The 27,952-nt window shown below is 49.1% G+C and overlaps 1 protein-coding gene across 2 annotated transcripts; it reads left to right on the top strand.

Annotated features, from left to right (window-relative positions):
* Positions 1 to 219: 219 nt before the first annotated feature.
* On the top strand, positions 220 to 27,952 carry ODAD4 (outer dynein arm docking complex subunit 4). 2 transcript variants are annotated; one of them, XM_007177660.2, is made up of 12 exons: positions 220 to 408; positions 2,102 to 2,233; positions 2,488 to 2,638; positions 3,273 to 3,334; positions 3,817 to 3,982; positions 5,689 to 5,913; positions 6,087 to 6,294; positions 12,194 to 12,280; positions 19,660 to 19,856; positions 22,488 to 22,588; positions 24,719 to 24,803; positions 27,247 to 27,952. In XM_007177660.2, the coding sequence occupies exons 1-12, from the start codon at positions 295 to 297 to the stop codon at positions 27,783 to 27,785; spliced, it is 2,067 nt and encodes a 688-aa protein (XP_007177722.1). In that variant the 5' UTR covers positions 220 to 294; the 3' UTR covers positions 27,786 to 27,952. The 2 variants fall into 2 exon arrangements, with proteins under 2 accessions (XP_007177722.1, XP_007177723.1); XM_007177661.2 differs by lacking the exon at positions 5,689 to 5,913.

Raw genomic sequence — 27,952 nt, 5'->3', positions numbered from 1 at the left:
GGGAAGAACCGATGTAGCGTGCAACAGCCAACACTACAGAGCGCTCCCGCCTCGCAGGCGCCTTGCAGCCGCTGGCCACGCGCTCGTTCTCGCCCCGCTCAGCGCGGATGCCTGGACGCATGCGCACGCTGGCAGCGGTTGTGCCCAGGACTCAGCCCTGCGCGCGAGGGGCGGGGCCGGAAGTAGCTCTACGTCTCCCTGTTGCTAAGAGACGGAGCTTCCACAAGCCAGACCGAAGTGCTCAGGCTTATTTTCCTCCCTTTCTCCACTTCATCGTCTCCGAATTGCGTCACCATGGCGGACCCAGAAACTGAAGGCCTGCGAAGCACCTTCCCCTCTTACATGGCAGAGGGCGAGCGGCTCTATCTGTGCGGGGAGTTCGCTAAAGCCGCCCATAGCTTCAGCAACGTGAGTCCCGCTCTGAACCTATCAGCCACCCATTACTGAGGTCCTGCTGATGCCTGAACCACCCTGTTGTTTCCATTATTCCACAGTTACTGATTGATGCGCAACTGTCACAGATAAGCCCCTGTCTGGCCGTTTTCTACCAATTCCCACTTGCTTTCTGCCTGGTTGTTAATAACCAACCTCTGTGTTAACAGTGACCTCGTCTCCTACTTTTTTACTCAAATGTTTCGCGATTGGCCTCCTTCCTCAGTTTCCCATAACTGGCCGGGAGATTGGCTGGGAGGCTGCTTGCAGAAGTGAAGTCTGTGGCACACGGTTGCTTCTGGAAGGTGGTCAGTGAATAACTAACATCGTAAAACTTTACTGTAGTATAAATCGCTCCACCCGACCCTAAGGGGATTGAGTGCTATTTTAGGATACCAGGCATACTGCTAAGTGGCAAGCTTATGGGGGAGGTGCTGTTATTACGCCATTTTGTAAGTGAGGAAACTGATACAGAAGTTGAGTAACATGCCCAAGATCACTGAACTAACGAGTGGCAGAGGAAGGATTCAAACTCAGACACTCAGACTTCAGTGCTGAGGTGCTAACCACCATACTCTACTGTACTGTCTCCCAAATAAGCTTTTGGATGTTTTTATGACTGTTTCTTTTATAACAAATAGCCCGCTTGTTACAAATGGAGTGGTAGGATAGCCCTGTAACCAGTCCTAAGGCGCCCCCTAAAGTCAAGCTTCTCAACTGCTACCTAGAGTCTTTTGGCCCTTTGGATCACCAACCACATCCTAAAACCAAAAATAATTGATCGGATGGGCCAACAATTAAGTTCAGGGGCCCTGCCCCCGCGCATTCTCCTCTTTCTGGATCCTGTTTCATCCTGGAGAAGCTCAGGTAGTGAGAAAAGAACATCCCGAGGGCCTATAGCTTTAGGTGAGAAGTGGCCTTTTCTAGGAAAGAAAGTAGCTACTTCCTCTTCCTGGAAAAGTGTGAAGGTCTTAGACAGGGGTGCATACAGTCTGATGCCTCAGGAAGGACAGTACACTGCAGACTATGGTAATGATCTCAAACAGGAGAAGAGAGGACATGAGAAGAGTGGAACAGGAGAAGGGTGGAAGCATTCTGCTGCCACTTTAGGGCCAAAATCACAGTTTCCATTTTCCCGGCATTTTCATCTTAATCCCCTGAAATAGTGATTCATTCTCAATAAGCTATGTAAAAAGAGAGGGCACGTGGAATGGATAACCAAGTTGCAGATGGTCTAAAATCCATTTTGTTAGCCTTCAGAACGCTTAGCCTTCGAGTAGTATTTTGAATGTGTTGTGCAGCCATTACAGGTTCATGGTTGAATTTTTGGGCACCAGACACCCTATGATTCTGAGTGGACTGGAAGCATCCCAGACACTAGGAGAAATTCCACATATCCACAGGGTAGTATATTCTCACATCTCAACCAGTGGTTTCCACAATAGCTTGTGATTTTACCTTGTTTCAGATGAGCCAGATGCGGATAACCTAGTTGACTGAGCAGAGATCAGTGGGGTGCTGCTTTTAGTCTGAAAAGATCCAAAGACCTGTTTGCTGGCCTGTGGAGTCCCCTTGAAACTCTGGCAGGAGGGTTTGGGCCGCTGTGTCCATTTCGGCTTCTTACCTCGCCCTGCCTGGTGCCTGTTGACCTGAGTGGTTTCTTCCTCAGGCTCTTCACCTTCAGAACGGAGATAAGAACTGCTTGGTTGCCCGCTCCAAGTGCTTCCTCAAGATGGGAGAGCTGGAGAAATCCCTGGCAGATGCTGAGGCTTCACTCCAGGGTGACCCGACTTTCTGCAAGGTGACCGTAAGGGTGGGAGGACTCACTCTTGCTTTGTCACTGCCACCGCCTGCAGCAGCCTCTGATTAGTAATGGTTGAAGAACCAGCCAGACTGCCTGGAGTTTATTGCCGTTTCCCTTCATAGGTTACTTGCCTGGCTCTCTGCCCCTGTATCCCAACATTTATCCTCAACCCAGGGACCCTTCTGTTCCACCACACCTGAGTCCTAGAAGGCCTTGTCTGCTCTCCTTGATTTGCCTTCCTCTCCTTTCAGGGGATTTTACAAAAGGCGGAGACCCTGTACACCATGGGAGACTTTGAATTTGCCTTGGTGTTCTATCATCGAGGCTACAAGCTGAGGCCCGATCGGAAGTTCAAAGTTGGAATTCAGAAAGCCCAGGAAGCCATCAACAACTCAGTGGGAAGTGAGTGACCGTGAGACCTATGCCCTTATCCAGGAGGCTCTTGGAATCCTTGGGTTTGGAGGAAGGCCTGAGGTACACTGGGTGAGCAGCGACCACTGGAAGGACTACAGAGAGTCCCAAGCTTGGATTTGGCTGCTCACGATTTCCTTGAGGATTAGGAACTGCCCACTGGGAAGACCAGTCCCCGATCCACCGTACTGAGCACTGCAGTGTCTGGTTCTCTCCAAAGCCAGATGAGAAGCACCATTTCACTCACCCCAAGACAGACGAGTAGGCCTCTTTTTGGCCTGGTGTCATAGGGTAGAGTGAGGTACTGAGCCCAGGCTTCCCCGGTCCCTGGCTTCTTCCCTTACCTCATACGTACCAAGGGCTGGCTCTGCCCATCAGCTTAGTGGGGGTGGGGGTGGGTGGAGAGCTTGCCACTGTGTGTGGCAGAGTGTGGAAATGGAGAGCACCCCTGGTGCCCAGGGCCTTAGGCTAGTGGGGGCTGCCTGGCTCCTAGGAGTGTTGAACCACTTGCTTGCTAGCCAGCCTCCACCAGCCTCCTGCCAAAGGCAACTATTTCCACATAAAATGTGTGATAGATTGTGCCTGGGGGCCCGGCCGACCTGAGCCCCAGCTTTTGTCCTTGCAGGTCCCTCTTCTATTAAGCTGGAGAACAAAGGGGAACTGTCCTTCTTAAGCAAGCAGGCGGAGGTAAGGGCCCTGGCTGCTCTGACATCATCTCCTTCGGAAGGCAGAGGCCACACGTGCCTAAGGAGCACAGGAAGTTCAGCTCGGTGCTCTGTGATGACCTAGAGGGGTGGGATGGGGGCAGTGCTGGGAGGGGAGCCCAAGAGGGAGGGGATATAGGTATACATACAGCTGATTCACTTCGCTGTACTGCAGAAAAGCAAAAGTACTGTAAAGCAACTATACTCCAATTAAAAAAAACAAGTCTTAATGGCCCTCGTGCCTGGGATTGATGAGCTCCTGGCCAGTGTGGGAAGTCATGAGATTCTGCCCCAGCTCCTGAGGGGTTTTGGGAGTGTAGCTGTTCCTGGACCAGACACACTCCATGGTTCTCAGCCCACGGAGGTCCTGGAGGGAGCGGTCTGGGATCACAGGCTCAGGGGACCTTGGCTGGGTGCTCCGGGCTCCTTTCTGAGGCTCTGTTGGGTATTGCTCCATATTCCCAGAGCATGCAAGCCCAGCAGAAGCCTCATCCCATGAGACAGCTCGTACACCATCCCAAGAGAGAGTCCAAGCGGAAGGGCTCGCTCAAGAGCGAGAAGATCATCCGACAGCTCCTGGGCGAGCTCTATGTGGACAAGGAGTATCTGGAGAAGCTCCTGTTGGATGAAGGTTTCAGACACTTTTTTTGCACCAGGGAACTCGGGGCAAAGGAAGTCTGGGGTGGATGCTTAACGTATAAGCCAGAGGCAGAGCCTTTCAAAGGATATTTGCCGACACGTTCCTCTGGAAAGGTTTTGCTACCATTCTCATTTTCCAGATGAGGAAACTGAGGCGTAGGGAGGTTAAGTAACTCAGTGACACGGCTCTCAGATTTGAATCCAAGAAGTCCAGTTTCTGAACCAGAGCTCTTAAGTGCTATGGTACCCTGGGAGGGAACGCCGAAGATTTACCACTGCGGTCCCCAAAGGGGTATCCCCTGAGCCTTCAGTCTGTACAGAGGGCAAAGGAATCCAGCTTGGAGGTGCTAGAAGGGGAATCCTAGGACCGTGGAACTATAACGTCCTAAAACCTCATCTGCTCTAATCCCTCCTTTTATCAGAGAGACCCCGAATGGGGAGTAACTTGTCCAAGGTGACGAGCAAGCTAGTGGTGGAGTTGACAGCAGAGCCCAGGCCTCCTAGCCTCCAGTGCAGCACTCTTCCCACCACACCATGCTGGCAGGGAGAGGAAATAGGACGGAGCCTATTTCCTCATTAGACATTCATTATATGACTGTCTCGTATAAACATGGGTGGTGGGAGTGTTGCCATTAGCTATTGAGCCTGAGCAGGGATCACCCTGGAAGCCAATGCCTTTTCTCCAGAACTGACTTCCCAAGGCCCTGTGTAGGATTCCCGGCAGGTTGCGTCCCAGGGGCAGCTTCACTGCTGGCACAACTCCTCTGTAACAGGCCTGGATGCTTCCCTCCCTGCAGAGGAGCTTCCATGGAGGGAAGAGGTGGCCGGAACATTACCCAAGTGGCCTTGCAGCTTTGCTCCCAGCTCTGACCTCTGGTTAGGCAGGTGGGTGGAGCTCAGGCATGCCCCTCCAGGTCCCAGCTTGCACTGGCACACTTGGCACCTGGGGACTCGCTTGTCACTGGCAACCTGGACCAGGTTGTGCATTTCTACTTTGTCTTCTCTGAGGACACAGCTTGAAATAAGGGAGCCCCGAGGGCTGGGAGCTTTTCAGAAAGCTATCCACCGGCTGCTGCTTCTGCTAGCTCCTCATGTCTTTTTTTTTTTTTTTTTTTTTAAATTCCTCATAATCTTTTTTTTTTTTTTTTTAATTTTATTTATTTATTTATTTATTTATTTTATTTTTGGCTGTGCTGGGTCTTCGGTTCGTGCGAGGGCTTTCTCTAGTTGCGGCAAGTGGGGGCCACTCTTCATCGCGGTGCGGGGACCGCTCTTCATCGCGGTGCGCGGGCCTTTCTCTATCGCGGCCCCTCCCGTTGCGGGGCACAGGCTCCAGACGCGCAGGCTCAGTAGTTGTGGCTCACGGGCCCAGCTGCTCCGTGGCATGTGGGATCTTCCCAGACCAGGGCTCGAACCCGTGTCTCCTGCATTAGCAGGCAGATTCTCAACCACTGCACCACCAGGGAAGCCCGCTCCTCATGTCTTGCCGTAAGGGGCCTATGCCCGAAGCCCTGTGCCATGGAAGTGCTTGAAAAGGGGGGCTCTGGCCTCGTCTGGACCCAGTTAGACCCACTCTCCCACGCATGTGCTCTTGCTTTCATTACTGTCCCCCAATTCCAGGGAGAGGTCCCCACAGGGAGACCCTTAGCCAAGAGGAGGTGACTCCCCTTAGCCGCCTCCCCACACCCTTGCCCACAGACCTGATCAGAGGCACCATCAAGCGCGGCCTGACCGTGGAGGACCTCATCATGACGGGCATCAACTACCTGGACACACGCAGTGACTTTTGGAGGCAGCAGAAGCCCATCTACGCCAGGGAGCGGGACCGGAAACTGGCGCAAGAGAAGTGGCTGCGGGACCGCAAACGCCGGCCCTCGCAGACGGCCCGCTACATCCTCAAGAGCTTGGAGGACATTGACATGTGTGGGTGGTGTTCTCAGAAGGGCGGGCCTGTGGCCAGGTGGGGACAGAGCTGCATGGCAGCCGGAGCCCCTGGCTTCGCTGGCCTGTGGATGGAATCTGGAGGGGGAAGTGGGCTCCTCTGTCAGCCAGGGGGGCGCTGCTCCCCGCTCCACATCACCTCTCTCCCCTCCCAGTGCTGACCAGCGGCAGTGCTGAAGGCAGCCTTCAGAAAGCCGAGAAAGTGCTGAAGAAGGTGCTGGAATGGAGCAAAGAGGAGGTGCCCAACAAGGACGAACTGGTTGGAAACTTGCACAGCTGCATAGGGAATGCCCAGATCGAGCTGGGGCAGATGGTGGCAGCCCTGCAGAGCCACAGGAAGGACCTGGAGATCGCCAAGGAATAGTGAGTGCCTGCAGGGGCTTGGAAGGCCAAGCGGCCGAGGCCTGGGGCGGGGGCTACGTCTCGGCCCTTTGCCAGGGCTGCTGGTGGCCGAGCTCCCCCTTTCTGCCCTGCGTGCCTGAGGTGGGTTCCCCCAGAGGGAGGAGCCACCTTCCCAGGACAAGGCCACACCTAGACTGTCAGCTTTTTTTGCCACAAGAGGAAGGTAGTGGCCCCAAACTCCAAAAAGCTCCCAGTGGTTTGGCTCTTAGGGATATTTTTATTTTTATGTCATCTCCACAAGCATTCATCAACTCCAGACATGCCACTCCAGACAGTGGCCAGACACAAGGCTCATTTCCCTGCAGAGATAAAACAAAAAGTGACACAGCTAATAAATCGCAACTGTGCTAAGTGTCATAAGGAAAAAGTACAGGACCCGGTGCTACGAACAGTGTATTCCAGGAGGACTTGACTGGGTGTTGGGGACACACTTGGCCTGTGGGAGGGCCCAGAGGTAGGCAGGAGGGAGCTTAAGGCCGAGAGGACGCTGGACCAAGCAGGTAGGGGTTGGATCAAGCAGGGCCTCGCAAACCATGGCACTGACTAAGAGCTTGGGCTTCGAAGTTGTACCTCCCAGCTGTGGGGCCTTAGGCAGGCACTTAACTAACCTCTTGCAGCCTGGGTCTCCTCTGTCAAATGGACATAACAGTAGCCCTTACCCGATAGGGTGGAGGGAGGGCGACATGCAGAAGTTCACATGAAGATCTCAGAACAGCGCTGCGTATCCGTGATGGCTACTGTGTTGGTTCTCAGGAACCAGCTCTTCCCGAGACTTGATGGCCCCTCTCAGGGGTACCATCGCTTTCTGGGCACCCTGGTTCTAACCTCTGGAGTCATTTGTGACCCTCTCTTGCCCGGTTCTACTCGCCCCACAGTTCTGAGCCTCTCTCAGTCTCCCATCCTCCCATTTTTTTTTTAACTTTTTAAAAACTTACTTAATTTATTTATTTTGGCCACACTGGGTCTTAGTTGCAGCATGCGGGATCTCTTATTGTGGCACGCAGACTTCTTAGTTGTGGCATGCGGGATCTAGTTCCCCGACCAGGGATCGAACCCAGGCCCCCTGCATTGGGAGCACGGAGTCTTAGCCACTGGACCACCAGGGGAGTCCCTCCCATCCTCCCACTTCCTCTCAGGTCAGCCCTCACCTCTCCCTGCCTCGAGCTGCTCCCACACGTCACCTCCAGAGACATGCTGGTTTTCACCTGTCGACTGTCCTTCCACTGCTGACACACAGGCCTTGGGCCCTCACTGCCTGCAGGTTAAAAGCAGATGCCTTCACTTGGCACTCAGGGCCCTCTCTGAACCCACTTCTTCACAGCCCTCCAATGTCAGTCCACCCTTCTGGGTCAAACCGGATCTCCTGAACACGCCTGCCACCTGTGTTCTCCCCCGCCACCTGTGTTCTCCCCCTTGCTCCTCCGAGTCCTACAAGCCGTCCGTCCATTCCCAGCTCATTTCTCACCTGCCCTCACCGTGCTGAGCAGGAATCTCGCATGTTGGCCATTCCAGGAGTAGAAAACAAGCAAACAACAACCAGCTTTGGAGACAGATCTGAATTTGATTCCTGCCTTTGGCACTTAGAAGCAGTGTGGATTCGATTCAGTTGCTGACCCTCTCAGTTTCCTCATCTCTAATGAAGGCATAATAATACCAACTCATGGGGATTCTGAGGATTAAATAAGTATATACAGTACTTTGGATCCAACTTTCTCCCGTGCCCTAAAGACATAAATCTTTACTTCTTGCCTCCCTTCTGAGCTCCGGACCTGCATATGCAACAGAGTCCAAGGCATTTCCACTTGGATGTCCCACAGGAACCCCAAATTTAACATGTCCAAAGTGGAACCCCTCATCTTCCTGCCAAATCTCTTGCTTCAGGGCCCCCTATCCGTGAAGATGGCACTGGTGGCCACTCAGTCCCCAGGAAGGAGCCAAGGTGGCTTCCCAGACACCTCCCTCCCCTCACCGCTCACGCCAGCCCGCCGTGGCCCATCCACGCCTCCTCCTGCCATCGAGAGAACATTCCCTTCTCTCTTTCCCTCCCACAGCTCAGTCCAGACCTTCCTCACTTCTTGCCTGTTTCCTCCGACCTGGGTTTCCTGCCGCCCAGCTGGCCCTTCTGTGCAAAACAAAGCCAGTGGTCAGGAGACAGTTCCAGCACCCGGTTCTGCTCAGCTCAGACCGTCCTTCCTCACCTGACTTATCCTGACCTCGGTTGACCAGGCTCTCTCCGGGCCCTTGGGCATCCTGAGCCCTGGCCACCACCTCTCGGTTCTGCTTCTGTTCAGCCTTCTCTTTTGCCAGCCCTTTCTTCATCAGCTCCCTCCTCCCCATCCTTCAAATTGTAAAGAAGTGTGTTTTTCTTGGGGAAAGCCCACCATGCGCCCCAGAGTGACTTAGCAGCCCTCCTCCATGCTCACTCTCCACACGCCATACGTTTCTCGTCTGCCCTGTAGACCTTTCTCTTCCCAGCATCTGCCACGTCATGGGCATGTGATGCATGTGCGCTAAGTGGCTGATTAAGCAAACAGAGGTGTTCCTTAAACAAGCTTAGTTCCTTTGCAACATCCACAAACGGGCCTCCAGTCTTTTTTTTATTTTTTCTTGGCTGCGTTGGGTCTTAGTTGCAGTATGTGAGATCTTTTTAGTTGCAGCATGCATGCGGGATCTAGTTCCCCGACCAGGGATCGAACCCAGGTCCCCCGCATTGGGAGCACTGGAGTCTTACCCGCTGGACCACCAGGGAAGTCCCCGGGCCTCCAGTCTCACCCATGAGTCTTACCTGTGTGCCCCACGGGTGTCCTCAGTGGAATCAGCCCTTCCCCCACCTCCAAAGCCCACCATCCTTCCAGGCACAGCTCAAATCCCGACTTGTGTGAGCTGCTTCTTCAGTGACCCCAGCCCTCAATTCCTTTCTCTGATTACTCTGTGGATGACTTAATGGCAGGCTTTCTCAGTCCCATTACTGTCAAAGATAACAGTACACATTATTGTTACGAACAAATTAACATATTTCAACTTGTCTGTTCACACCGGAAAAGAGCACCCACTCTGGAAGGGGAGGCTGACATCAGAGCAGCAGACACGGCCGAGGAGCCGAAGAGAGGAGGGAAGGAAAAGATAGGACAAAGGGGTGGCTTCCTAGGCAGAGGGACAGGGCAGGGGTGGAGGGCTGGGGGAACGGCAGCTCGTGTGCTGGGCAGGGGGGCCAGGACCTGTGGGGCGTGGGAGGACGGGAGGCCGCGCTGAGGAGGGAGGACCGTAGCCGGAAGTAGTGAGGGCCGATGAGGGCTTTGTTTTCACACCAGTCCGCGGCCTTGTGCTTGACCCAGAGCTGTGTGGTGCTAACGTCTCCCCCCAGCCCCCAACACCACACTCCCCTCACTTCCCTGGGGCCGCGTTGAGATGTGTCCCCCTGGCCCCTTTTCAATGTATTTACCTACATATTTATGTACATGTGCACATACGTAGGATTTTTAAAACAGAAGTGACTCACTTCTGTGGTTTTTTAAAAAAGAACGTGCCTTGGAAAAGAATGTCTCATTCTTCGAATGGCTTCGTAGAAAGGTATTTCAGCACCCACAGTATGTACGCAGGTAACTGCATCCCTGCGGACAGACACTGAGGCTGCTCCCTTTTGCCAGCACGCACAGAGCTTCGGTGAGACTGCAGACAGATGTGGGTTTGTCTGCGGGTAGAGGGATGGCTTGGTCAGGTTTGCATTTAAAAGGCAGCGCGGCCATGGTGGGGAGAGTAAATCAGAGCAGAGTTTCCTGGAAGACAAGGAAGTCTGCCACTGTGGGCCAGGGGCTGAGGGGCTAAGGGAAGAAGGGGAGCTTGCCTGAGAAGGGAGGGAGTCGGGGCTGGGGGGGGGATGCTGGGGGAGGGGGCTGTGGTTGGGGGAGGGCTTTCTTGGTTTATTTGTTGGGAAGGAGGTATTTTTTAACAGTTCAGAATGTTCATATGGTAATACGGTAATAGTAAAGGACCAGTGTAGGGGGGAGCGATTGCCTTTTCTTTATGGAAATATCTTTTTTTTTAAGGTATAAATTTTTTTACTGAAGTATAGTTGATTTACAATGTTGTGTTAATTTCTGCTGTACAGCAAAGTGATTCGGTTATAAATATATATACATTATTTTTCATATTCTTTTCCACTTGATTTATCATAGGATATTGAATATAGTTCCCTGTGCTATACAGTAGGACCTTGTTGTTTATCCATTCTATACATAATAGTTTCATCTGTTAACCCCAAACTCCCCCTCCATCCCTCCCCCACCTCTATTTATGGAAATATATTCATCGCTTTTCTGATGACACGTGAATACTGAAAAAAAATGTAGATTATATGGATAAATTAAAAGTTTCCTTCATACTCTCATCTCCCTTGGGTAATCACTGTTAATAGTTAGATTTACATTCTCTATTTCTTTTTAAAATGCCCGCTTTTTTGGGCTTCCCTGGTGGCGCAGTGGTTGAGAATCTGCCTGCCAGTGCAGGGGACACGGGTTCGGGCCCTGGTCTGGGAGGATCCCACATGCCGCGGAGCGACTAGGCCCGTGAGCCACAACTACTGAGCCTGCGCGTCTGGAGCCTGTGCTCCGCAACAAGAGAGGCCACGATAGTGAGAGGCCCGCGCACCGCAATGAAGAGTGGCCCCCACTTGCCGCAACTAGAGAAAGCCCTAGCACAGAAACGAAGACCCAACATAACAATCAATCAATCAATAAATAAATAAATCTTTAAAAAAAAAAAATGTAGATTATATGGATAAATTAAAAGTTTCCTTCATACTCTCATCTCCCTTGGGTAATCACTGTTAATAGTTAGATTTACATTCTCTATTTCTTTTTAAAATGCCCACTTTTTTGGGCTTCCCTGGTGGCGCAGTGGTTGAGAATCTGCCTGCCAATGCAGGGGACACGGGTTCGAGCCCTGGTCTGGGAGGATCCCACATGCCGCGGAGCAGCTGGGCCCGTGGGCCACGGCTGCTGAGCCTGCGCGTCTGGAGCCTGTGCTCCGCAACGGGAGAGGCCGCGGTGGTGAGAGGCCTGCACGCCGCGATGAGGAGTGGCCCCCCGCTCGCCGCAACTGGAGAAAGCCCTCGCACAGAAACGAAGACCCAACACAGCCCAAAATAAATAAATAAATTTATTAAAAAAAAAAAAAAAGCCTGCTTTTTAACTTATTTACTTATTTTTTGGTGGTTTAAAACAACACATTTATTCTCTTATAGTTCTGGGGGTTAGCTGTCTGAAGGCAGTTTCACTGGCCACAATCAAGGTGTTGGTAGGGCCACACTCCTTTCAGAGGCTCTGGGGAGAATCTGTTTCCTTGCCTTTTCCAGCTTCTAGAGCTGCATTTATTGCACTCCTGGGCTCGTGGCCCCTTCCTCCATCATCAGAGCTTTGAGCACACCTTCTGCTTTAGGCCCGCACATTCACTTTTAACACTAATGGGGCAACGGACGTTGTATGTGCTCCCATAATCTGACTTTTTAACTTAATATATCAGGGACTTTTTTCATACACAAAAAATTGCACTGATTGCATTCAGATTGTTTCCACTGTTTATTACTACAAACACCACCCTATTGAGTGTCCTTGTCACATTATATTCTGGAGGTGAATTCCTAGAAGGGGAGTTGCTGGACCAAAGGGATATCTTTGCAAGCTGTTGCCTGTTTGCCCTCTGGAAAAGTCCCGATAATGTCCATTCCCGGCCACAGGGCTCAGGAGGGCCTGGGTACCGCAGCCTTGCCAGCCTGGGCATCGTCCCTCCAACTGGCCCGTCTTTGCCTTCTTTTCAGTTTCCGTAGTGCCTAGAATGGCCTTGTCTTGCTTCTTCCCCACAGTGATCTTCCTGATGCCAAATCCAGGGCCCTGGACAACATTGGCAGGGTTTTTGCCAGAGTTGGGAAATTCCAGCAAGCCATTGACACGTGAGTGACCCGGGACTCTCCCCTCCCTACTCTGGGGCCAGGACATCCCACCCTCCCACTGGACTCCCAGACTGGGGCAGGATGTCAGGCAAAGAGGCATCAGAAGACCCGAGTTTGGCTCCTGACTGTGCTAAGCGACCAGGGGCAAGCCACTTTGTAAACTCTGTGGCTCATCAGTTAAATTAATTAATAGAATAGAATCAGCATTTTCTCCAAATTTCCCAGTGACAGGAGTCACTGAGGACACTTGTTAGGCGTATGAATGACTGGGCCTCTCCCCTGGAAATTCTCATTCTACAGGTCTGGGTTAGAGCTCAGGAATCTGACTTGTTCAAGTACTCCAGGTAACCCTTACTTTGGGCAAGTTCAGGACCAGGTGGACCATTGACTTCTGGGAGCTCTTCAGAGGTTATTCTGTCACTCTGTGCAGTCATGTGGGGTCACTGGGAATGGAGTCTGAGCTCTCCAGAGGGCTTAACTGCTGGACTTTTGATGTCCAGCCCTGGGGCTGGTGACATGCTCCAGTGGGGTGACTCAGCCCCAGGGAGACTCGGGGGTGGGCTTGACCGCACAGAGAGAAATTGTCCTTCAGGCCTTCGTTGCTTGACTGGAATAGACTTGATCACCAGAGCCTTCTGTTCTACGTCATACGGTTTCCCGAATGGCCCCTGGTGTCTAGGTGCCAAAAGACAGAGGCCTGTGAGCGTTCACCTACCCATTTGTATCTTTTTTTTTTTTTACATTAAAATACATATATTTCTTTTAAAATAAAAATTTAATACATATCAATCCCAATCTCCCAATACATCACCCCCCACCCCCGCCGCTTTCCCCCCTTGGTGTCCATACATTTGTTCTCTACATCTGTGTCTCAATTTCTGCCCTGCAAACCAGTTCATCTGTACCATTTTTCTAGGTTCCACATATATGCGTTAATATACGATATTTGTTTTTCTCTTTCTGACTTACTTCACTCTGTATGACAGTCTCTAGACCCACCCACATCTCTACAAATGACCCAATTTTGTTCCTTTTTATGGCTGAGTAATATTCCATTGTATATATCTACCACATCTTCTTTATCCATTCATCTGTCGATGGGCATTTAGGTTGCTTCCATTACCTGGCTATTGTAAATAGTGCAGCAGTGAGCATTGGGGTGCATGTGTCTTTTTGAATTATGGTTTTCTCTGGGTATATGCCCAGTAGTGGGATTGCTGTGTCATATGGTAATTCTATTTTTAGTTTTTTAAGGAACCTCCACACTGTTCTCCATAGTGGCTGTATCAATTTATATTCCTACCAACCGTGCAAGAGGGTTCTCTTTTCTCCACACCCTCTCCAGCATTTGTTGTTTGTAGATTTTCTGATGATGCCCATTCTAACTGGTGTGAGGTGATAACCTCATTGTAGTTTTGATTTGCATTTCTCTAATGATTAGTGATGTTGAGCAGCTTTTCATGTGCTTCTTGGCCATATGTATGTCTTCTTTGGAGAAATGTCTATTTAGGTCTTCTGCCCATTTTTGGATTGGGTTGTTTGCTTTTTTAATATTGAGCTGCATGAGCTGTTTAAATATTTTGGAGATTAATCCTTTGTCCGTTGATTCGTTTGCAAATATTTTCTCCCATTTTGAGGGTTGTCTTTTCTTCTTGTTTATGGTTTCCTTTGCTGTGCAAAAGCTTTGAAGTTTCATTAAGTCCCATTTATTTATTTTTGTTTTTATTTCCATTACTCCAGGAGGTGGATCAAAAAACATCTTGCTGTGATTTATGTCAAAGAGTGTTCTTCCTGTGTTTTCCTCTAAGAGTTTTATAGTGTCGGGTCTTACATTTAGGTCTCTAATCCATTTTGAGTTTATTTTTGTGTATGGTGTTAGGGAGTGTTCTAATTTCATTCTTTTACATGTAGCTGTCCAGTTTACCCAGCACCACTTATTGAAGAGACTATCTTTTCTCCATTGTATATCCTTGCCTCCTTTGTCATAGATTAGTTGACCATAGGTGCGTAGGTTTATCTCTGGGCTTTCTATCTTGTTCCATTAATCTATATTTCTGTTTTTGTGCCAGTACCATATTGTCTTGATTACTGTAGCTTTGTAGTATAGTCTGAAATCAGGGAGTCTGATTCCTCCAGCTTCGTTTTTTTCTCTCAAGACTGCTTTGGCTATTCGGGGTCTTTTGTGTCTCCATACAAATTTTAAGATTTTTTGTTCTAGTTCCGTAAAAAATGCCATTGGTAATTTGATAGGGATTGCATTGAATCTGTAGATTGCTTTGGGTAGTATAGTCATTTTCACAATATTGATTCTTCCAATCCAAGAACATGGTATATCTCTCCATCTGTTGGTATCATCTTTAATTTCTTTCATCAGTGTCTTATAGTTTTCTGCATACAGGTCTTTTGTCTCCCTAGGTAGGTTTATTCCTAGATATTTTATTCTTTTTGTTGTAATGGTAAATGGGGGTGTTTCCTTAATTTCTCTTTCAGATTTTTCATCGTTAGTGTATAGGAATGCAAGAGATTTCTGTGCATTAATTTTGTATCCTGCAACTTTACCAAACTCATTGATTAGCTCTAGTAGATTTCTGGTGGCATCTTTAGGATTTTCTATGTATAGTATCATGTCATCTGCAAAAAGTGACAGTTTTACTTCTTCTTTTCCAATTTGTATTCCTTTTATTTCTTTTTCTTCTCTGATTGCTGTGGCTAGGACTTCCAAAACTATGTTGAATAATAGTGGTGAGAGTGGACATCCTTGTCTTGTTCCTGATCTTAGAGGAAATGCTTTCAATTTTTCACCATTGAGAATGATTTTGCTGTGGGTTTGTTGTATATGGCCTTTATTATGTTGAGGTAGGTTCCCTCTATGCCCACTCTTTGGAGACTTTTTATCATAAATGGGTGTTGCATTTTGTCAAAAGCTTTTTCTGCATCTATGGAGATGATCATATAGTTTTTATTCTTCAATTTGTTAATATGGTATATCACATTGATTGATTTGTGTATATTGAAGAATCCTTGCATCCCTGGGATAAATCATGGTGTATGATCCCTTTAATGTGTTGTTGGATTCTGTTTGCTAGTATTTTGTTGAGGATTTTTGCATCTATATTCATCAGTGATATTGGTCTGTAATTTTCTTTTTTTGTAGTATCTCTGTCTGGTTTTGGTATCAGGGTGATGGCGGCCTCATAGAATGAGTTTGGGAGTGTTCCTTCCTCTGCAATTTTTTGGAAGAGTTTGAGAAGGATGGGTGTTAGCTCTTCTCTAAATGTTGGATAGAATTCACCTGTGAAGCCATCTGGTCCTGGACTTCTGTTTGTTGGAAGATTTTTAAATCACAGTTTCAATTTCATTCCTTGTGATTAGTCTGTTCATATTTTGTATTTCTTCCTGGTTCAGTCTTGGAAGATTATACCTTTCTAAGAATTTGTCCATTTCTTCCAGGTTGTCCATTTTATTGGCCTGGAGTTGCTTGTAGTAGTCTCTTAGGATGCTTTGTATTTCTGCGGTGTCTGTTGTAACTTCTCCTTTTTCATTTCTAATTTTATTGATTTGAGTCCTCTCCCTTTTTTTCTTGATGAGTCTAGCTAATGGTTTATCAATTTTGTTTATCTTCTCAAAGAACCAGCTTTTAGTTTTATTGATCTTTGCTATTGTTTTCTTTGTTTCTATTTCATTTCTTTTTTTTTTTAAAGATATGGCAATTTATTATTTATTTTTTATTTATTTATGGCTGTGTTGGGTCTTAGTTTCTGTGCGAGGGCTTTCTCTAGTTGTGGCAAGCGGGGGCCACTCTTCATCGCGGTGCGCGGGCCTCTCACTATCGCGGCCTCTCTTGTTGCGGAGCACAGGCTCCAGACGTGCAGGCTCAGTAATTGTGGCACACGGGTCCAGTTGCTCCGCGGCATGTGGGATCTTCCCAGACCAGGGCTCGAACCCGTGTCCCCTGCATTGGCAGGCAGATTCTCAACCACTGCGCCACCAGGGAAGCCCTTCATTTATTTCTGCTCCGATCTTTATCATTTCTTTCCTTCTTCTAGCTTTGGGTTTTGTTTGTTCTTCTTTCTCTAGTTGCTTTAGGTGTAAGTTTAGATTGTTTATTTGAGATTTTTCTTGTTTCTTGAGGTAGGCTTGTATAGCTATAAACTTCCCTCTTAGAACTGCTTTTGCCACATCCCATAGGTTTTGGATCATCGTGTTTTCATTGTCATTTGTCTCTAGGTATTTTTTTATTTCCTCTTTGATTTCTTCAGTGATCTCTTGGTTACTTAGTAACGTATTGTTTAGCCTCCATGTGTTTGTGTTTTTTACGGTTTTTTCCCTGTAATTCATTTCTAATCTCATAGCGTTGTGGTCAGAAAAGATGCTTGATATGATTTCAATTTTCTTAAATTTACTGAGGCTTGATTTGTGACCCAAGATGTGATCTGTCCTGGAGAATGTTCCATGCGCACTTGAGAAGAAAGTGTAATCTGCAGGTTTTGGATGGCATGTCCTATAAATATCAATTAAATCTATCTGGTCTATTGTGTCATTTAATGCTTGTGTTTCCTTATTAATTTTCTGTTTGGATGATCTGTCCATTGGTGTAAGTGAGGTGTTAACGTCCCCCACTATTACTGTGTTACTGTCCATTTCCTCTTTTACAGCTGTTAGCAGTTGCCTTATGTACTGAGGTGCTCCTATGTTGGGTGCATATGTATTTATAATTGTTACATCTTCTTCTTGGATTGATCCCTTGATCATTAAATAGTGTCCTTGCCTCTTGTAACATTCTTTATTTTAAAGTCTATTTTATCTGATAGGAGTATTGCTACTCCAGCTTTCTTTTGATTTCCATTTGTATGGAATATCTTTTCCCATCCCCTCACTTTCAGCCTGTATGTGTCCCTAGGTCTGAAGTGGGTCTCTCATAGACAGCATATATATGGGTCTTGTTTTTGTATCCATTCAGCAAGCCTGTGTCTTTTGGTTGGAGCATTTAATCCATTCACGTTTAAGGTAATTATCAATATGTATATTCCTATTACCATTTTCTTAATTGTTTTGGGTTTGTTTCTGTAGGTCCTTTTCTTCTCTTGTGTTTCCCACTCAGAGAAGTTCCTTTAGCATTTGTTGTAGAGCTGGTTCAGTGGTGCTGAATTCTCTTAGCTTTTGCTTGTCTGTAAAGCTTTTGATTTCTCCATCGAATCTGAATGAGATCCTTGCTGGGTAGAGTAATCTTGGTTGTAGGTTCTTCCCTTTCATCACTTTAAGTATATCATGCCACTCCCTTCTGGCTTTGTAGAGTTTCTGCTGAGAAATCAGCTGTTAACCTTATGGGAGTTCCCTTGTATGTTATTTGATGTTTTTCCCTTGCTGCTTTCAATAATTTTTCTTTGTCTTTAATTTTTGCCAGTTTGATTACTATGTGTCTCAGTGTGTTTCTCCTTGGGTTTATGCTGTATGGGACTCTCTGTGCTTCCTGGACTTGGGTGGCTATTTCCTTTCCCATGTTAGGGAAGTTTTCGACTATAATCTCTTCAAATATTTTCTTAGGTCCTTTCTCTCTCTCTTCTCCTTCTGGGACCCCTATAATACAAATGTTGTTGTGTTTAATGTTGTCCCAGAGGTCTCTTAGGCTGTCTTCATTTCTTTTCATTCTTTTTTCTTTATTCTGTTCCACAGCAGTGAATTCCACCATTCTGTCTTCCAGGTCACTTATCCGTTCTTCTGCCTCAGTTATTCTGCTATTGATTCCTTCTAGTGTAGTTTTCATTTCAGTTATTGTATTGTTCATCTCTGTTTGTTTGTTCTTTAATTCTTCTAGATCTTTGTTAAACATTTCTTGCATCTTCTCGATCTTTGCCTCTATTCTTTTTCCGAGGTCCTGGATCATCTTCACTATCATTATTCTGAATTCTTTTTCTGGAAGGTTGCCTATCTCCACTTCATTTAGTTGTTTTTCTGGGGTTTTATCTTGTTCCTTCATCTGGTACATAGCCCTCTGCCTTTTCATCTTGTCTATCTTTCTGTGAATGTGGTTTTTGTTCCACAGGCTGCAGGATTGTAATTCTTCTTGTTTCTGCTGTCTGCCCTCTGGTGGATGAGGCTATCTAAGAGGCTTGTGCAAGTTTCCTGATGGGAGGGACTGGTGGTGGGTATTTCTCGCTGTTGCTCTGGTGGGCAGAGCTCAGTAAAACTTTAATCCACTTGTCTGCTGATGGGTGGGGCTGGTTCCCCTCCCTGTTGGTTGTTTGGCCTGAGGCAACCCAACACTGGTGTCTACCCGGCTCTTTGGTGGGGCTAATGGCGGACTCTGGGAGGGCTCATGCCAAGGAGTACTTCCCAGAACTTCTGCTGCCAGTGTCCTTGTGGTGAGCCACAGCCACCCCCCACCTCTGCAGGAGACCCCCAACACTAGCAGGTAGGTCTGGTTCAGTCTCCCCCAGGGTCACTGCTCCTTCCCCTGGGTCCCGATGCACACATTACTTTGTGTGTGCCCTCTGGGAGTGGAGTCTCTGTTTTCCCCAGTCCTGTCGAAGTCCTGCAATCAAATCCCGCTAGCCTTCGAAGTCTGGTTCTCTAGGAATTCCTCCTCCTGTTGCCAGACCCCAGGTTGGGAAGCCTGACACGGGGCTCAGAACCTTCACTCCAGTGGGTGGACTTCTGTGGTATAAGTGTTCTCCAGTTTGTGAGTCACGCACCCAGCAGTTATGGGATTTGATTTTATTGTGATTGCACCCCTCCTACCGTCTCATTGTGGCTTCTCCTTTGTCTTTGGATGTGGGGTATCTTTTTTGGTGAGTTCCAGTGTCTTCCCGTCGATGATTGTTCAGCAGTTAGTTGTGATTCTGGTGTTCTCGCAAGAGGGAGTGAGAGCACGTCCTTCTACTCCGCCATCTTGAACCAATCCCTGTATCTTTCTATAATAAAACGTTTTATAGTAAATGTGCTTAATGTTAAAATATTAATTTGGAAAATATAGAAAAGTAAAAGAAAAAGTCTTCAATCCCACCACCCAAAGACAAGTACTAATTCTAATCCTGCTCTTACTTTTATTGATATTTTGTTTTTTCATTCCAATCTTTTTCCTGTGTTGATTTTCTCTTACATGTGCTTAATAATATTCTTAAATGTTATTATGTTATTTCAAATGCTGTTTTACAAACATTGTTTTCAACTCTTGTATCATCAAAGCCAGTCCCATAGATGTACCAAAATAGCTTTGGTAGTTTAAAAATATGTTAATGCTTGTTAGCTCCACCCCTGTTTCTAAAAGGACTGGTGGTTGGAGAACAATTTTTCTTCTGCCACCAGTAGGAAGCCCGGCCTCCTGTGGCCGAGTGCAGAGCCTGAGCGGAAGGAGCTGACCCTGGTTCTTGTGTCCCCAGATGGGAGGAGAAGATCCCTCTGGCCAAAACCACCCTGGAGAAGACCTGGCTGTTCCACGAGATTGGCCGCTGCTACTTGGAGCTGGACCAGGCTTGGCAGGCCCAGAATTACGGTGAGAAGTCCCAGCAGTGTGCCGAGGAAGAAGGGGACATCGAGTGGCAGCTGAACGCCAGTGTTCTGGTGGCACAGGCACAAGGTATGGGCCCCATGAGGACCCCCTACCTTTCCCATGTCAGGGCCGGGAATCCTGTGGCCTGAACTTACCATCCCAGTGTATCCCTGCGCTGAGAGTTCCGATTCTGAGAGTGGGGATAAACCCCTGCATTTTGACCAGCGTATGTAGGGCCTACTTTAAGCTAAGCTCAGTTAGTTAGGGCTTGGGGGCCCCTGAGAGCTGCCCTGCCCTTGAGGAACTCATCTGCAGACCAGCACCGTGTCACGTGGTCATCAAAACAGCTCCACTCCTCTTGCCTTGGTAGCCTTTACATGTGCCTTCTTGTACTTAATCACTGTGCAAGCCAGTGATGGAGGCATTATTGTCCTCCTCTTAGAGTTGGGGAAACGGAGACTCCGAGTGGTTCAGCAGATTGCCCCAGGTCACGTGAGGGAACTTTTTAGGGTGATGGAAAATTTTAAAACTGGGTTGTGCTGATCATTGCACAAGCCTATAAATTTACCCCAAATCATTGAACTGTATACTTACGAACGGGTGCATTTTATACTAAGTGAATTACATCTCAATAAAGTTGTTAAAAAACAGCAAGGGACAGGGGTGAGGAGGAACAGATGAAACAAGATTGGTGATATTTTGGTATTTTTAAAAATTTTTTTAATTTTATATTGGAGTATAGTTGATTTACAATGTTGTGTTAGTTTCAGGTGTACAGCAAAGTGATTTAGTTACACATATACATAGGTCTATTCTTTTCTCAGATTCTTTTCCCATATAGGTTATTACAGAGCACTGAGTAGAGTCTCCTGTGCTGTGCAGTAGATCCTTGGTGATTATCTATTTTATATGTAGTAGTGTGTATATGTTAATCCCAACCTCCTAATTTATCCTAATTTATCTCTCCCCCCAACCTTTCCCCTTTGGTAAGTTTGTTTTCTAAGTCTATGAGTTAGTTTCTGTTTTGTAAATAAGTTTATGTGTATCATTTTTTAAGCTTCCACATAAAAGTGACATCATATGATATTTGAAGCTGGGTGATGAGTAATGGGGGTTCATGATACTATTCCTTCGACTTTTTTGTATATTTGAAATATTTCATAATATGAACTTAAAAAACAAGTAGCTTACAGTAATAAGTAAGCAGTGGAGCTCGGGCTCCTGCTCCGGGCACGCAGCTGACCCCAGAGAAGGAGGAAGCGTGACAGGTGCTCTGATCAGGGGCCTTATCACACATTCACTTATTCACATCACAAATGCTTACCTGGCATCTTCTAGGCACCAAAGCTGGGCATACAGTAGGGAGCAAAACTGGTAACTATTTCCTGCCCCCATGCCTGAGGAGTAACTTTTAAGCAGAAACATTAAGAATGCAAAGGCACCAGCTGTTCCAAGATCTGAAGACAGAACTTTTCAGCCAAAAGGACCGCATTTAGGGCGGTGGGCAGGAGTTTGACTAATTTTAGAAACTGAAGGAGACCAGTGTCAAGTTCCTGGGGGCCAGGAAAGTCTGGAGGAGGCTGGTGAGGGGCCTGATCCACAGGGCCTCATGGGCCTCGTTACATATTGTAGATTCTTTCCTAAAAACATAGAGAAAACCACTGGAAAACTGTAAACTGGGGAAGACATGATTACTGTGGCTTTTCCTAGAACTCTTTCCTGTTCCTATGAGGACTTTTCTTTTTTTTGGCTGTGCAGCAGGGCTTGTGTGATCCTAGTTCCGCAACCAGGGATTGAACCCAGACCCCAGCTGTGAAAGCGCCCAGCCCCTAACCACTGGAATTCCTTTGACATTTATTGACATTTATTCAGGGTGGTCTCTGAGGGATTACAGTGACTTTCCTTCTTTTCAAATGTGTGTTTGAAAAAGAAATATGTATTGACCTCATTCACTGACTCCACAGACTTTCAGAACTATATTAGAATTGCTTTTCAGATATAATGCCTTTTGCAGTTTGACTTATGGACACAAGGCCCTTCTTTCCCGGGGATCCCAAAGCAGTTCATGGGGGGCGGCATGGATCTTGGGGTACTCAGTTATAAGAGGAAGCAGTGGTGTGTAACGAAAGTGGAGTGTGGTGTTCCCAGACCCTGGCGGGTGAGCACTTTTCTCCTTCCGTCCTGAAATTATCCTCTTTTCAAGGGCAGTCAATCAGTCCATAGGCCATCATCCCTGGCCCAGCACTAACCTGTCCGGTGAGTGAGCTCGGGGGAGCTGCCTCCTCTCTGGGTTCAGATTGTACCAGCGTGGGCATTGATGTCCCAGCCGCTGGCCCACGAGTCACAGCCAGCCCATCCAGATTTGGTTGGTCTCCACAGCGTTCGTAACAAATTTGAGTGAACATTAAAAAAAAAAAAAGATCTCCTTTTCTGGAACAATCTAAAGATGGGGCAAGATGGAGTTGTCTCCCTGGAGACGCATGATGTGGGCACAGACCCCTTCCCTCAGTGACTCTTTGCACCCGAAATCCAAGGCTCAGCTTCTCAGGTTCTGGTCCTTAGTGGTGAGGTGGCCCAGGAATGTCTGGAAAGGGTGGTGCTGGGAGGCCCAGATGCTGCCCGCCTGGGGCTGCTCCCGAGGGCCGCTGGCACCTGCAGGGCAGCTGCATCGTGCAGCACACAATGTCACAATCTACCTGTCTCCCTCGTGCTCTTCAGTGAAGCTGAGAGACTTCGAGTCGGCAGTGAACAACTTTGAGAAGGCCCTGGAGAGAGCGAAGCTCGTCCATAACAACCAGGCACAGCAGGCCATCATCAACGTGAGCCTCTCCCCGGCTGGGCCAGCTCTGGGGGTGGGCGGGCCCCGGGGCCCTCAGCCCCAGATATTTATCACCCCCCAACCGCAGGGCATATTCTGGGTAGGGCAGTGGCTTTCCACTGTTTGTTACTGCCATCAGTTTAGATAGCAACCCAACCAATACCCATATTGTGAACTTTTGATTTTGGGCCGCGACTTGCAGCGCAGCTTGCAGGATCTTAGTTCCCGGACCAGGGGTCGAACCCGCACACTCGGCAGTGAAAGCTCGGAGTCCCAGCCACTGGACTGCCAGGGAATTCACCTCAATACACATACTTTTATTTGAAAAAACAGACAAAGAATAGAAAGTTTTACAAAACATATTTACCTTTACTATGTACACTGATATTTCCTACTCTATTCTATTTTCTTTTCATTCCTTTTCTTTAATGCTGGCTGAGCCCTCCTAAGCGGATTTTAGGACTTGCAGTTTGAAAAGTACCAGCCCCCCCATCCCCCCACACGCCCCAGGAGTCAATAAGAAATCAGTGTGATTGCCTCACTCACTTGCGCTGCTTGGTCAGGCAGCCGCTAGTCACCTGCAGCCATTTAGAGTAAAAGGAATTAAAAGTAAGTAAAAGTTACAGTTCAGTTCCTCAGTCACACCAGCCACGTTTCAAGTGCTCAATAGCCACGTGAGGCCTCTGGGTACCACACGGTGCAGACCTCAAGTCTTCCCATCACTGCACCAAAGGTGACGACCGTGGTCCCGGCCCTCAGGAAGTGTGGTGTCTACAGGAAGCTTAAAACACAACCCCCACGTTCCTGACTCGTGCGACAGGGATTAGGGGATTCAGCATGAGAGCCTCAGCGGGTAGGCAGGGCTGGGCCTTTCCCCTCAAGGAGGGTTTGAGGTCGCCTTGGAGGCTGGGCAGTTTTTAAAAGTAGGAAGCAAAGAGAAGCTCCTGTTAAGCCAAATGGACCCACGGCCCTAAGTGGCTCCTCATGGGACCAGGCCCCTGACCTTTCACCCCCTGGAATGGCATCTCCAGGCAGGAAAGCATACAAGGGGGGCAGACCAACGCTGCACAAGAGAGGCCAGGCCCGGCAGACGTTTCCTGAGTGTCTAGTGGTGTTCCGCCCCGGGCGAGTCACGGGGAGGGCTGCGACGAAGAGGGCAGAGTTGCCCTCAGGATGCACACAGGCTGAGTTCCAGGTCCCCAGGGGTGTTCCGCCCCGGGCGAGTCACGGGGAGGGCTGCGACGAAGAGGGCAGAGTTGCCCTCAGGATGCACACAGGCTGAGTTCCAGGTCCCCAGGGGTCCTGCAGACACCGTGGAAGCCCCTCGGAAGGCGGGCCAGCCCCCAGCCCCAGTGTGTGGCTGAGTCCCCGCCGTGGCTTGCTGCCTGGCTGAGGGCTGAAGGCCTTGCCTTGTCTCCTTTACATTGGCTGAAGCCAAGAGAAGCTTTAGGTAAAAAGGTGGGACTCAGGGCTTCCCTGGTGGCGCAGTGGTTGAGAATCTGCCTGCTAATGCAGGGGACACGGGTTCGAGCCCTGGTCTGGGAAGATCCCACATGCCACGGAGCAGCTGGGCCCGTGAGCCACAATTGCTGAGCCTGCGCGTCTGGAGCCTGTGCCCCGCAACGGGAGGGGCCGCGATGGAGAAAGGCCCGCGCACCGCGATGAAGAGCGGTCCCCGCACCGCGATGAAGAGTGGCCCCCACTTGCCGCAACTGGAGAAAGCCCTTGCACGAACCGAAGACCCAATACAGACAAAAATAAATAAATTAATTAATTAAAAAAAAGAAAATCCTTAAAAAAAAAAAAAAAATAGTTTAAAAAAAAAAAAAAGGTGGGACTCAGTAGACAGACGCAACCCCCCAGAACAGGCCTGAGCCCGAGGGAAATGAGTTTGAGTTGCCTGCAAGCCGCGGTATCTCTCATACCACTTAGTGTGGGGAGTTCCAAGTGCATAGTGTCCACTAACCTCAGGGCGGGAGTCTTCAGAGGAGCCGGGGGGGTGGGGTGGGGTGGGGGGAAGCGGAGGGGGCAGGGTTCTGCACAGCCCTGCCTCCTGGCGCTGGGGCTTGGGTGGGGAAAGGACAGGTCACACAGGGTTAAGAGAGCTCACCAGCTCCTCTGCCACCCACAGGCCCTGGACGATGCCAACAAGGGCATCATTGAAGAGCTGAAGAAGACCAACTACAGGGAGATACTCAAAGATGAGAAGGAGAAAGGTGAGTTCTGGGGCCCCGAAGACAGCAACCTCAGAACCCTCCCTCTGCTTTCCTTCTGGCAGCCTTCGCCACGCTTTCCTGCCACTCCTTCGGTCGGGGGCTTGGCACTGCTCACCAAGTATTCTGATTTCAGTGCCGCCACCAACCCCAGCCTTTCTTGGGACAGGAGAGGGAGACCTCGGGCTGGGGTCAGAAGCTGTGCTGTCTGCCCTATTTCTTCAATACTCCCGTATTTCTTTAATCAATTCATCAACTATTTGTTGAGCACTTGTCACGTGCCAGGAAGGTGTGAGATTTGGGAGGAGACAGAAGCTCGGTCCCTGCCCTGGAGGAGCCCACAGCCCAGTGGGAAAGCCCGGCAATTAGAGTTGCCGGCGACCAGGGCTCCTGCGCCGGAGCCTGCTGTGCAGGGGGACGGTGCTCTGCTGTGAGAGCCCGGGCAGGGGCGCTCCCAGTTCTGTGGGGAGGTAGGGAATGCTTCCAAGAGGGAGAATCTTCTGCTTCAGGCTCCAAAAGATGCCCAAGCATTTTCCAGATACAAGATGGAAGGTTGAGGGCATTTCCGGTGGGCAACAGCAGGAGCAAAGACAGAGGTGGAATGACAGTAGCTTACACTGCGGGGGCTCTTACCGCTGGCCCGACACTGGGTTAAGCATTAGACAGAATGATCTCACTCGGTCCTCACCACCTAGGAGGTAGGTACTGTTTTGGGGGCACTGGAGCCTGAGTGATCTGCCCACGTCACGCAGCAGTCTGACTCAGAGCCGCACTCTCCCCTGCTGCCGGCAGCTGCTCTTCAGGGCCAGCAGTGGGCAGCGCAGGGGTCGGGGCAGGGGACCCGAGGGCCAGCTGAGGTGCATAGGTGGCAGGGCTGTGCTCCTGCTGGCCGGTCTAGCCTTATCACATTCTTTCTCCCGAGGGCTCCAGGGAGTAGAGAGGCCTTTGATTCCCCCCCTTGCTCTAGGCTGTCTGACTGGCTCCCATGAAAGGAGTGAGGGAAGAGGAAGTGGCTGGGACTCCAGGCCCCACGGAGTCGACAGGGACCAGGGACGGGCCCCAGAGGGGCAGGGATGATAAGAGAAGCTGACCTCCACTCGGTGCTTCCTGCATGCCAGGCACTCGTCTAAGCTTTATACATACCGACTCATCTGATCCCTCCCAGAGCACTAAGAAATAAGTACTCCATGCTTAATTTTACGGATGAGGACACGGAGGCAGAGGGGTTAAAGTCCCACAGCGGTTTCCAGTCTCCAGCAGCCTACCTCTGGAACCCATGCTTTTCCCATGCTTCTGCAGTTTCTGTCTGCCCCTCTGAGGGGGCCCTCCCTCCAGCCAAATCGCAGTAAAGGGGAGCTGGGGCTGGGGCTCCGGGCTCCTTGGGGGACAGAGCCCCTTGCAGGCACCGAGGCTGAAACCCTCTCTGATCCAGGTACAGCAGCGGGAATTTGGGCATGGGGTTTCTGGGCACCTGAGCAGCCAGATGACAGCCTTTCATTATCCAGCACCTGCCACGTGGTGGCCAGATCCTCTCAGAGAAGATCTGCCTCTGCCTCCACACACCCTTGGAACTGCTCTCAGAAGCCACAGAAGCAGTAATGTGAAGGGTACAGCAGGGAAATGGCAGATGCTCCAAGCATCCTCCTCCCTTGGCCGACGGAGTGCTGGGAAAGGCATCCTGAAAACTCCTCTGGAAGGCCCTGAGGCCAGCGGCAGCTGCTGGGCACTTCCCTTCCCGGACAGCAGGTGGCAGCATTGCATGTGTTTTGCCAAACCGCGTCATTTTCCTGCTCTGAACCCAGAGCCCCTATAGGCGGCTTAGAAACCAGGGCTTCCCGGAAGAGAATGTGGAGGAGACTCAGGAAGGGATTGGTAACTTTTCTCTGTAGCTGGTAAAAACAACGAGCAAAGATCCCTTGGGTTGTAAAATTGCTCTCCATCCGAACTTCCACCACAATCTGCTCACATTTTTACGGGGAACCTCCCAACAAATGATGAATATGCTTCCCAGGGACAAAGGGAAATGCAGAATGAGGATGCTGGAGGAGAAGCCTCTGTCCTTTCCCAGCACCTGTGCTAGTTCTCGTAGGGAAAAAGAAAGAATGTGGTCTGGGGGCAGACTGTCCTGGGTTCAAATCCTGGCTCTGCCAGTTATTTATTTGCAATGTAACCATCGTGTGTGTTTTCCCCTTTATCAATCTCAGGTCCCTTGACTGCAAACTCGAATCAGTAACACTATGCAATCTTTTGATGACCGAACAGTATAATCTGTGCCGCTCACACGATGCCAGGAACAGAGCTGGTGCTCAGTAAATGATGATCCCTTTTCTCATTTTGGAAAGGGGTGCTGTCTCTTAGAAGCACAGGCCCCCACAGGCTGGGGTTCCCCCAGGCCCGGAGACGGACAAACTTCTACCTTTCTTCCCTCCTTTCTCTTGTTTTTCAGAAAATGCCACTACGTTGGATAGTATAACAGTGATGGCAAAGGAGAAGGAAACGATGAAGAGAATGAGAGATGAACCCGAGAAGGTGATGAAGCAGTGGGAGTGGGAGCAAATGGAGAGTGAGAAAGAGACCGAAGGTGACTTGTCTAAGGAAACCCTGGGGAGCACAGCTAGTGGACCAGAAGAACATACGCAGAGAGGAGAAGTAGAAAAAGCCAGCCCCTCAAGGAGAAAAGGACCAGCTGTGATGGAGGGAGGTCCAGGAGATGTTGCCAAGGGACAATCTGGAGAAGCAGGCAGGAAACTAACAGAAGTGAACAGAGGGGAAACAAGAGAAATTTACAAGAGGCCTTCAGAACTGGACCAAAACCTCTCAGAAGAATCAAGCACAAGGGAATCCGAAGGACTAGAGAAGACACTTTCAGAAATCGGCAGAAGAGGGTCAGAAGCACTGGGGAAAACGGAATTGGGAGAAATAAGAGAACCAGAAATAACAGAAAATTCTGAAAAAATTGAAAAAGATGAAAAGGAAGATGAATGAAACCATCGAGTAGGCATTAGGATCAGGAGGCTGGTGTTCACAGGGACCATGGAGATCTTATTAAGCTGGACCTTCAAGCTGAGATTTGTCTCTAATAGGAAAACATGTGGACTGGGTCCCACAGGTCACCTGTCTCTTTCTATTACTGTTTTCCCTTTAAATGTGCA

Source organism: Balaenoptera acutorostrata, chromosome 20 (assembly GCF_949987535.1).
Source record: "Balaenoptera acutorostrata chromosome 20, mBalAcu1.1, whole genome shotgun sequence".
NCBI classification, from domain to species: domain Eukaryota; kingdom Metazoa; phylum Chordata; class Mammalia; order Artiodactyla; family Balaenopteridae; genus Balaenoptera; species Balaenoptera acutorostrata.
The sequence above is the reverse complement of the archived record's forward strand: the minus strand, read 5'-3'. Positions and strand labels throughout refer to the sequence as shown.